This window comes from Vanessa tameamea, chromosome 5 (assembly GCF_037043105.1).
Source record: "Vanessa tameamea isolate UH-Manoa-2023 chromosome 5, ilVanTame1 primary haplotype, whole genome shotgun sequence".
Classification (NCBI taxonomy): Eukaryota; Metazoa; Arthropoda; class Insecta; order Lepidoptera; family Nymphalidae; genus Vanessa; species Vanessa tameamea.
Genome location: NC_087313.1, coordinates 8,919,012 through 8,930,845, shown reverse-complemented (window position 1 = coordinate 8,930,845; position 11,834 = coordinate 8,919,012). Strand labels below are relative to the sequence as shown.

Here is an 11,834-nt window from a genome sequence, read left to right as displayed (position 1 = left end):
GAGTGAGTGACTCTCGTGCTTACAAGATGTCTTAGTATGTGTGAGAAGACTAACAAAAATATAGCAAGAAAATACAAATTAGGTTATATTTGTTAAGTTAATTTGTATCAAAAATAATTAATTTTACGTGGAGGAGCGCGCCTTCGTGAGTGAACAGATCTATATTCATTATGGATTCGTAAGAAAATAGAGAATTAAAATTAAAGCGGATATTGCTCAAGTGGAATACCGCTAATTGTTGTTGCGCATAATGTAGCAATTTATTTGGAAATCGCATGGAATATATAAATTTAAACTTTATTTATCTGTACTCCTTCTTCGATTGGTTACTAATCAGCAACAATTTATTATTTATAACATATTTATGTATGTAACTCACATGCGAGTGGTTAGGTTCTCTCCAGGGGTAGGAGGACTTGACGTGCTGCAGCGGGTCGACGGCGGCGTGTCGGCGACGCCCGTACAGCGCCACGCCCTCGCGCACGGCCTCCGACGCGTACGGCACGATGCTGTAGTTCCACACATCCGCGAACCACGCCTGCAAATTGAAAGATATATCTATCACGTGTTCTATTCTTGCTTCTTTTGCTTTTACTTTAAGAAGTACAATGAAGAGGAGAAAATAAGAAAGTGCATGGTATAATAAAAATATATACTACATAAATTCTATGCGGTTTTTTCTGTTTATATTAATGTAAATTTTAGTTTTATTTTTGGATTGCAAACTTTCATAAGCAGTTTTACTCCTGTCATACTGGAATTGCATGCATTTTGTTTTTATTAATTTTCTTGCTTTATTTTAATTCAATATATGAATATTATGCTATACCTGACTAGCATCCAAGTCCATAGGACAAGCGAGGAATAGACGAGGACCGACTGTAACGTCGCTTGAAGAGTGAGCTTCCAAAAAGGCATTGAGAGTTGACCATACTCCTGGTAACCATTCCAAAACTGCTGCTAATGCTGGTTCACGTCGTCCTAGCCTCAATTCCAAGGAGAATAGTTTTCGGCGAAGATATCTACACAAAAGACAAAAATATTATAATCAATAAGAATTTTTCTCTTGCAAATGAATGGCAACTATTTCTTTTATTTTACGTACCGCGCCAAGAATCCCTTTACTGGTTCCATATGATTAGCAGTGAGCAGCCACCTAAAGTTATGATGTAGTTGGAGATTTGTCGTATTGCATGTTGCTTGGGACATGGTACCTGTGCAGAAAAGGACATATTTTTAAAATGATCGTAGAATTCGATATTTATGCAGCTTAAAAAAATGATTTTTTGGTGGTACAGATTTCAACCGCAAATACGTCATTAAATAAATATAAATATAAATATAAATATATGACAACATCACATATATTACTCTGATTCCAATGTAAGTAGCTAAAGCACTTGTGTTATGGAAATCAGAAGTAACGACGGTACCACAAACACCCAGACCCAAGACAACATAGAAAACTAATGAACTTTTTCTACATCGACTCGGCCGGGGATCGAACCCGGGACCTCGGAGTAGCGTACCCATGAAAACCGGTGTACACACTACTCGACCACGGAGGTCGTCAAAACCCCACTACTACCCCATATACGTCATTACTACCCCACATGTTAGATACGAATATAGACGCTTCATATGTATCTGATTTACGACAGAACAGTGTAGCCTGCAGCACTGAGACACAGTTAGAGATTTTATTGGTGTACGTATCGATGAAATAACACAGATTCATAATACGGTCACAGCTCACTATATGGAAAACGATGCAATTTTTCTTTTTCACTGCAGGGTAGATAAATTTCACCGATTAGTGGTCACCTTCTCAACACCGCCACTACGAGGAGTATAAGTCATTTTTTACACTATCAAAGCGCTGCCACCCAAGAGTGTAAGATGTTGTCTCTTTCGGATCTGATATCACGGCATTAAAACAGCTGTCATGTATAATGATGCCGAATGTGATGAAATAAATAAAATGATAGATAATAAACGAGTATTTAAGTATTTCAGGTCAGTAGAGGCCGTACCGATGATGACGGGCATGTTCCTGTTGTCGGGCGGCAGTAGGCCGGCGAAGGCGTCGCCCAGCGCGGAGGCGTGCTGCAGGTTGTCGAGCACCACGACGGCGGGCAGCAGCTCCTCGCCCGCCGCGCCGCCGCACTGCTCCGCGATGTTGGCGAGGTAGGCGCGCAGCTCGTTACATGATTTACGGTCCACGCTATTGATTTAAATTAAATATTGAACATACTTATGCTATTTATCAAATATAAAAATAACATTTACTTAAAAGAAAAAGTTAAACTGTTTTCGATCTTTAAAACTTGATACTTTAAAATGTAATTAATTTGTTTCAGTTAAATGGAAACATATTACCAAAAAAAAAACGCTTACGATTTATTTGATTACAGGAAATAAGAAAATATAGAAAAACTCACTTGAATGTTGCTACGGCTTCAACTGGATTTCCTCTTCGCTGCGTCCTTTGTACATAGAATTCCGCCAATTTAGCCGCTAAATATGATTTTCCCGTGCCACTTGGTCCACAAAGTATTACCCTCCGGTGTTCAGACAATAGTGAAACATACCTAGAAATTACAAAAACAACGTCAATAATCTCGAAGATTAAATGAATTTCCAATCCGATAATATAATTATACATACCTATATACAATGTTTTTTGGTATGAGACTATCGAAAGCTAAGCTTCCGACTCCTTGCAAACAAATATACAAAGTATTGACGGTGCCGATTATATAACCGCACGGTAATAATTCAGGAAAACAGATTTCCGGTCCACGTGTTGCTTCTCCCAAGTGATAGGACGTTATGGAATCAGTGTTCAGACCAAGATTCGTTCCAGGATCTATCCTGGATAGGTAGTCTTTGAATGTTTTCCTAACTATATAGTCTAAATTCTGCCAAGTCGTCTTGCCAGATATGTACGTGTAAGCAATAGTAAACTCATTGCAGTTTATTGTCGAATCACTATTGTACACGTTCTTATATGAATTACTGTGCGTTGATTTATTACTTTTAAGGCTATTCGTGTTCGATTTATTTATAGATTGCGGATAATCTTGAGTTTCAATTTCGGGGCTGTGGTTCTGAGACATCCTCGGTGAATCGAAACTGGGTTGTTTATCGAAGTGATTGTTAAACGCACTAGCAGTTTGCTTCGCATAAAATCTGCACTCCGATTCAGTTAATGTGTCTTGGACTTCTTCGAAATATCTTTGGAATGTTTCCGGTTGCCCTAAATATACAGCGATCGCTATTTTCTTTCCGTCCGTCGTATCGCCCTGACTGTCAGCGACACCTGAGAACGTAATGGAGTGCGTAAGAGATCATTTTTCGGTCACCAACTTACGCAACGATAAGAATGCAATAAAAACTTACCGATATCTGAATAGCTTTCTCCTATCGCTAACTCACGGCTTTTAGGGGGAGGTAGCACTGTATTGATATCGTAATCACCGCTCATCCTGTCCCCGGCACTAAGCCCATTCGTAAATATGTCACTTGCACCATTTAAAGCTCCCAATAAGGCTTCACTATTTTCATTTAATTCACAAACAGCCTTGTTACCGTATATTGGCTCGACCATACTAGATTTTGGAGATCCCTTCTTTGAAAGGTCTCGAGATGGAGTCGACGACATACAATTAAAGTCTAGATCTAAAGGCTGAGAATGAATATCAATGGCAGCCTGAAAAAAAAACAATATATAAGTAACTCTTATATGTTACATTAATTGTATTTATTTGTCAAAAAAAAAATAAGCGGAAACACAAACACGTTCAAGTAAAAATATCGGAGAGATAGACATTTTTAAATTTATATAAAAAATCAATCGATCAAAGCTGAGCAACAATGAAACAATTAATTGATATTTATAATCTTTATTATAATAAGCAAAAATAACAGATTATAAATACATTCACAGTACCTGATGCATGGTAGCTTGGTCTGCAAGACTGAATCTCCTGGGATCCTCTACCGCAGATCCTCCCGTACCCAAAGAGCTTTGGCTACCAGCCAATGACCTAGACGTAACTAGACGTTGCAATCGCTCGTTGTTTTGTTTCAGGTTCAACATCTCGTTCTGTATAAATATTTTAACGTTATATATAATTTGTTTTTTTTTTCGGTTATTATATATTTTATATTTGAAACAATAAATTTATTTTCAAACGAACTGTAATGAAATTGTATTTACCCTCATCTTTATGACAGTGTCTTTAAGACTTTCGAGTTGATGTGCGGAACTGAGCGCCTCAAGCCTTATATCTGTTAGCACCAAATCTTTTTCTCGTAATTGTCTCTTCAATTCGTCGACTAAACCCGACTGATCTGGTTTTTCTGAAATAAATATTAGATGTCAAGTAACAAATCCATTATTTTGTCGCCTCTTCACTTTCTATTTAATAAAAATGTTTACTTACATATTAATGAATTTACTTAGGGCTCTTAAATGACAAGCACTAATACGACATAAAGCTTTCACTTAACCTAATTTCTCCAGCTTATATTTATCGAACAAATGCAACATGTGCGATACAGAATTAGTTATGCTAATGCATCGAACAGATGGGATTTCGACATTAGCGAATTGAATACGTCGGCAGAAATGTAGTTTGCGTAATTTACCTTTGGTCTGTTCTTCAGTATTCGCTGGGGGGCACGTCGTTTTGTCTTTAGCATTGTCAAGAGTTTCGTGGGAATGTTCTAGACTATTCTCGTTGCTTCCTTCGCGGATCGTGTGCGGATCGTCGTAGTGATGAGAGCCCGACGAGCTGTCTTGTGAAGACAATTGCCCGAGGGAAGAGTGCTTCGCCGTTTTAGATATCTTGGCATTTCTTGAGAACGCTTTTGTAAACGATGAGCGCAACTGTGACAGACAAATAATAACATTTAGATCGTACTAAAAGTTTCCTGTAAAAATCAGATGTCGAAAAAATCTTCACGATTCATAAACTTACGTTTAGTAACTAAAATTGCCCAAACATTTCACTACTTTTGGCCACCTGATTTATTTAGCGAAATCTCAAAACTATAACACACAATAATAAATAGAACATAAAAAATAATAACTCACCCATCCCTTTTTCTTATGTTTTTTATCATGAGGTGCTGACGACCCACTGCTAAGGCTGTTTATACTAGATACGCTATCGGTGGAGAGGTGGCGCGTGATGGCACCATTGCCTTGAGCTAACCGCTGAGGCGATGATTGTTGAGTGTGGGTCGTGTTTGGATCCTAGATGCAAAACATTCGAATAATTAATGATTAATGTAATAATAACAAATTTGAGATGAGTATACAATTTTTTTTTAAATAAAACTGTTCTCATAAAAATAGGTTTTTTTTCGTTTTAGTTGCTTTTGTACAGAATTCGTTTCATATTAAGTTTATCATACATACGCCTGTAATAATATTATTAAACAAAATCGTTATAATTATTATATTATTAAAAAAAATTTTTTTTTACGTTACAGTACATTCTTTTTAAATTATTTTTTTTAAAAGGATTTTTTTTATGACATTACAAACATTATATTATTGGACCACAGATAAAAAATTTCGACTTTAAAACGGGAAATAATTTTAAGATATAAATTGCGATATACCAAATGACATGACGAATAAACTTCACGGTATCGCATATCTTCGATTCAAGATGTTGAGATTAATATTAGACGGCTAATTAAAATAATTACATTCACACGATATAGCGTCAAGCATAAACAGGACGTTATGTCTCAACTATTGACGTCTGATATTTAGAACGAGACCTATTGATGGTCAATTTAATGCAAACGTGAGCCTACAAAACGTCTACAATTGTGTTCACTTATGCCATTTATTCGGCTTCGACTTTCACGTGTGCACTTCGCAACTGTTCTGGTTTCATATATCTAAAAAGCGTGTGATTGGTACCATATCAATGATCTAACTGCGTTTTCTCACGTATTTATATTACTTAGAACCTGTACACGAGCTTGGCGATTTTGTATAGATTATAGAATTTTTACAAGAATCCAATAAAATAACAATAACTAACAAAGGTTGCGTTTCTTCAATTATCGAGAATGTGGTCTTACATAATACTATTATTAATAAGTGACAGCTACGTTTTCGATATTTTATTCCTTATAATATATTTTAGTTATAATAATAATAATAATAGGTTAAATAAATAAATAATATAAGTGATAATTAAACAAAGAACAGAACAATATTAAATTCAAGTTAAACAAAAAATGATTGAACGTTATGTTATGGTTTAGTTCGTGGCAGTGTTATTAATTACATAATGTCCTGTTTTAATTATGATACTTTGAATTATTCATACAGTGGCGTGTCGATTATTTATTGAATTAATGTCTTTTTGACGGAGCATTAATGAACCTGATATACGATGTTGTGATTTTTTTTCATTAACAATAATTATACTTTTCAAAAATGATTCTCGAATATTTTATACTGTAATCAATTATTTTGATAGCTTCCATTTTGTTCAGCGCGTCATTAATTATTTATTTAGTCTTATTATAGTAAATTAAGTTGAGCCTAAACGGACTTTCTTAAATATCTAGAGTGAACGCCAACATGTTCAAAATTGATAAAATAGATCCTTAATTATAATCACCATAGACAAGCTATAAAATCAAAGAGAAGATATTTAAAAAAAAAAGGTGTGAATTGTATCTCTAGTTATTAGACATTCACTGGACAAACGCGGCTGGACGCACTCGTGAGTCCACTTAGCCTTACCGTTTTAATTAAAGCGCCATTATGTACGTGATCTCATTTTATCAGGAGTTCTAATGATGTAACGATTGATGGCTGGCCTACATAACTTGGTTAATTTAATCACAAGGCTCAATGTACACCGTCGCGCGCCCGAGATGTGTACCTACCCTAATTACAAAAGACAAAGTGACAAATCAAACATCATTATCATAAGATTATATTTGATACCTCAGAACAACCTTCACACATTTCTTTGGTTTCAAGCTGTTGCAAGATCGTAACTGAAATTGAATTTTATGTATGTTAATATTTTAATATAATCAATCATATTAATATAGAAACTTATTCTTAAAGTGCACGTGATGTTTTATTTTAACCTCAACTATTGCGTTGTAGGATGATTGATCATCGAGATTGATTTCAACTAATGATATTAACTATAGAGCCGAGGCAGTTATTACTGCACGCAAAGATATGTTCTTGCAATGAATACAAGAATTGGTTATTGGAAAGTTAGTAGGTAAATGAGAAGACGTTAATGCGTGTATCTGGATATCGCTGATCGCAATTGTTTGCCCAAATGCAAAGGGCATTGGCATTCTTTCGATCTTCACTTAAATCGCTTAAAGCTGACGTGAGTTTTCCATGTAATCTTTACACATCCTTCATTACCGGAATTTAAAAAGTTATACTTATAATAACCCTTTGCCGTAGGTACTAACTGATGCGTTACAGGCACGGTACGGTTGTGCGCTCTGCTAAGCTCTGTACGATTGAAGAATATGGAAATGAGATAACTTATATTTTCATTGTAAAAACCGAGACGGCGGCGCTTGCGTTTTTTGTTTGTCGAAATATTTTAATACAGTCAAGTAATACAGTGGCAATCAATGTTTAGGCGTCCGCAATAAAAATTAGGCGTCAGTGGATCATTTAGTGAACAGGAGAATATCTTAAGACTTTTAATATTTTATTATAACTTACCGGTCCTGTGACATTGACGCCATCAGCTCGTATGCCCATGGACTGCATATGCGCAGTGGTCAGACCAGCTTGAATCGACTGCTTCCGAAGCAGTTCAATAGTTTGGCGCAATTCAGTCAACTCTGAATCCTAATGAAAAGAAAACATTAATTAATATTTACTTTTTTCTCGTCTTCTCTCCATGTTGATACTAATTTAATGAGTAAAGAAAAGCACACGTCGCGTTTTATGTTCTAGTAATACTTTTTACTTTAAGCAAGTCTAACTACTTTCTAGGTTCTTTTGATCAAGTTTAAAAATAAACTTATAGAAAGAAGTTTTCTTTTTATGTATTCTTGTAATATGAAATAGTTCCATGATTATTACGAGTGTATAAATTCGTGTCTAATTTTGAATATAAATGCAGTATTTTGTTAAACATGTACTAAAATTAATTGATAGAAAGCTCCAAGCGTCGCAGGTGAAATTTGTTAATGTAGGGGAGAAATTGTACTATAAAGCTAATTAGCCGCTCATATTTCACTGATTAAGTCGACATTACTATACTGTCACACCTTATAATCCAAGCAAGGTGCGTGGAAACTAGAAAGACACCCGCGGAAGAAATGTTTCAAGTGCAAAGATAGCAAATTCATCTTGTTCGGATAACATTATGAAAGCATAAATTTTGTTATACATAAGGATTTAATTCACCTACATGTTTCAAATTGATATATATATATATATATATATATTATTTGTATATCATACAATTTGTATATCAACATTTGACGTAAGTAGTAAAACTTATTTTATATAGCAGTAGTATTTGGGTAAATTATTAAAAAAAATATATATATTTGTAGACTTATAAAAGTAATAGAATAGAATATTTAATTTTATTTATATTTTTAATGAACTAATTGAATAAAGTCATTACATTTATTAGGTTACCGAGAGTATACCCAACAAGTTTTCCTTAACTAGAAACCGATTTGAGTTAGCCTTAATATAGAAAAGACGACTAATCATCCCAGATAGTATACATATTCATAGAAAATTTCTCTATATCTTTCATGTCGTTTCAAATATAATTGGAGCGAATAATCGTGATCAAGGCCAATTTATACTTAAATATATATCTAATCGAATGCTGGAATTAAATTATACTATGATTTTAATAATTTATTCTTGAATTAATATTGAAATGTCATATATCCTCAACACACTGACGATTTGATTAATATATTAATAATTATAGAATAGTAAAAAATATATGAGATTCATACTTTTCGTTCTGCTGTTGCTGTGAGCTGCTGCAAGCGCTGTGTCATATTTGAAAGACTTTGCTCGAAGGCTGATACAACGTGTGCCTGTGAACAAAAAAAAAATAAAGTCAATTAAAGAGTTCGTAAATGTTCCAGTGTTAGACATCATAGTCATATTTAAGAGATAATGGAACATATTCCATCATCCCCACTACATTAAGAATAAAGTAAGCCACGATATTTATGTAAGGTAAATATGATTTATAAAACAACAAACGTTACGTTTCAATTTGGCCCACAATGCTACAATGAGGCACTGCAAAAACGTATTTGGTTTATTTCAGCTTTCTCTGGGAACCTTCAGCGTCAATAATACATAAACATCAAATTTTTTGAGCACGTGGAAATCACGTCACTTGTAAATAAACATTCCAAAAATATAAGTCGTCGATTGCGATACGGTAACGACCGCTAAAGAGCAAAAAACTCCAGCACTTCCGCCGTAAATCTTGCGTGTTTCTTATTTGGTATATTTTTTACTTTCCAAAATTTTAGCATAACGCTCTCCACTTTACATAGAGCACTTATGTATAATTTAATATACATATTAAAATAACTTCCACACCTTCCAAGTACTCTAGAGTTGAAAGTTGTAAACGAGAGTTTATATGTAAAAACATTTTAGATTGTTTTATGATCTTTTGTAATACAACTTCAATGTACTCTATAAAGTTTATTTTATGGAACACTTAAGTGTATTTAAGATCGTAAATCGAATGATAGTTTGTTTACTAATCAATCAAAGATCACATACTTTCAAGCTCGTGTAAGTATGAATCTAGTTTCGAAATTAGATATGACCACGAACGGATGAAGTTTTCTGATACTGTTTTTTTGGATAGCGGTTACGGTCGAAGCCGATAATTATTTAAATCGCCTCAAGTACAAGCGGAACTGGTTCTTGTGGAGATGATGACAAGGTAATTACCTTTCGAATATGATCGTAAACATCTCCCTACTTGAACGTCTATATAATAATGATGTAACAACGGTGTATTAATTTTGTGTATGACTTCATCGGACTGTGAAACTGAGTGATTTAATTAATTTGGCAGGACGACAACATGTGGGAGGCTGATTCTGGAATCCATTTTTATCATGTCGTATAAATCAACAAATTACACAGATGTCAAAAATATAAGAATCGTAACGCGATTACAAGTCATTTGTATTGAAATCGGTATTGTTTTCGTTTACGATAAGATAATAATTAGGCAATATAATTATAATAATATTTACGATTATAATAGTTAGGTAAAATCATTTACATGTATACAATTCGCAAAGTATAGTATCAACCCATTAATTTCCACAAATTAATGAGAAGAGGGAAAATTATCAGGAATATATCGTATTAATAAAAAGTAGTAACATTATCTATATTTGATTCTCTTTGATATATAGATAGTTTAGAAAAGCCAGCAATGATTGGTCTTATTGAAACCCTGACCTTTGGTTGTTCGTCATTTGTTTTGTCCACTGGGCCATCATCTTTTGCCTACAATTATTTAAATGTTAGTAAAGTAATGAGTCATCAGAATAAATTACTTTCCGTTTACAACGGCATGGGTGCAGCTGGACATAAGACCCTTTGTTTGTAACGTCACAGGAGTACTCAGCGAAATTAAAGAGGGGCAATGACCACGATCCCTATCAATATTGTATTAACTTAAAACATGAACATACAGGTTGGACATAACTGATCGGTAAGACATGTATAAGGAGTGGTTATATTAAATATTACCCCAACGAATATATAGAGGTAAATATTATTGGAAGGCTATTGACCCCTGCACCTTCCATAAAGTTCTAGTATCCATGTTGATAAACCATTCTTTGAATTTGAATTGAACGATAATTTCAGACGGTGCTTGCCTGAGTATGTTAGACACTACAATCGAAAATACATTCATTAGTTATAAACTACCCAAATATGCTGAAAAAACTGTGTGAAAAAAAAAACTCGAATATCATATTTAATTTAAGGTATGTTTAATCTCAGAATTGGTCATTTGAATGTATGTGAAACATTTTTAAATGTATGAGATACGAATTTTGATTGAAAATCAATTTAAATTACTCAAATATTCCGATGCAAAATTATTCTATCTTTAATTTTAAAAGCGACTTAAATATTACGCTTATTATTTTACGCGGTAAATTTATACACGCACCACCTCACTTGCAGCACTAAAAAAATTACGCACTTAAATAAATATATTGTACTTAATGACATTTCTGAATGCGCGCAGATCATTTAGAATAAGTACTATATTCTTATTATGGTATTTCACCTGCGTCAGACATATGTACCACTTCGTCAATTATATTGTCCGTCTCTTGCACATGCGCGTGCCATCGCTATAAAAACTAACCATATGATCCACCTGTAGGCATATATTCGAACAGAAATTAACGTATTACCGTTAGGTATCACTTTTTATGTAATACTATTTGTTGCCATTAAGGAAAACCATTTGCATCTGCCTTGACGTCCATTGCATTCCAAGGTCAATTGAATATTAATAACATAACAAGCAATTGAAAAGGTAAAACTATGATTACATCTCTATGATTTGAATATAAAATGCTATCAATTTTGGGAAAAAAGAACCAACAAAAAAACTCAAATAAATTGCAATTAAACTGAAATCATTTAATAGATATTCTGTATTAAACATATTTTACATATACACTACTTTAATAACGACTATAGAATATAATTTTAAAAGGGATATTAAAGGGTATTGCGTGTTTTAACTTCTAAATATTATCTTAACGAG

At 33.9% G+C, this 11,834-nt stretch overlaps 1 protein-coding gene across 9 annotated transcripts in view; it reads right to left on the bottom strand.

Annotated features, from left to right (window-relative positions):
• The window catches only part of Sick (sickie), a 207,465-nt gene that overhangs the window by 1,591 nt on the left and 194,040 nt on the right, over window positions 1-11,834 (bottom strand). For all 9 annotated transcript variants that reach the window (XM_064220958.1, XM_026628591.2, XM_026628592.2 and 6 more), the window contains 13 exons: window positions 9,013-9,096; window positions 7,745-7,873; window positions 5,102-5,263; window positions 4,654-4,894; window positions 4,223-4,365; window positions 3,953-4,108; window positions 3,403-3,712; window positions 2,668-3,322; window positions 2,442-2,591; window positions 2,034-2,224; window positions 1,106-1,214; window positions 830-1,022; window positions 380-538 (listed from right to left, as the gene is read on the bottom strand). In XM_064220958.1, the coding sequence (XP_064077028.1) occupies window positions 380-538; window positions 830-1,022; window positions 1,106-1,214; window positions 2,034-2,224; window positions 2,442-2,591; window positions 2,668-3,322; window positions 3,403-3,712; window positions 3,953-4,108; window positions 4,223-4,365; window positions 4,654-4,894; window positions 5,102-5,263; window positions 7,745-7,873; window positions 9,013-9,096 (2,682 nt within the window). The remainder of the gene's footprint in view (window positions 1-379; window positions 539-829; window positions 1,023-1,105; window positions 1,215-2,033; window positions 2,225-2,441; window positions 2,592-2,667; window positions 3,323-3,402; window positions 3,713-3,952; window positions 4,109-4,222; window positions 4,366-4,653; window positions 4,895-5,101; window positions 5,264-7,744; window positions 7,874-9,012; window positions 9,097-11,834) is intronic.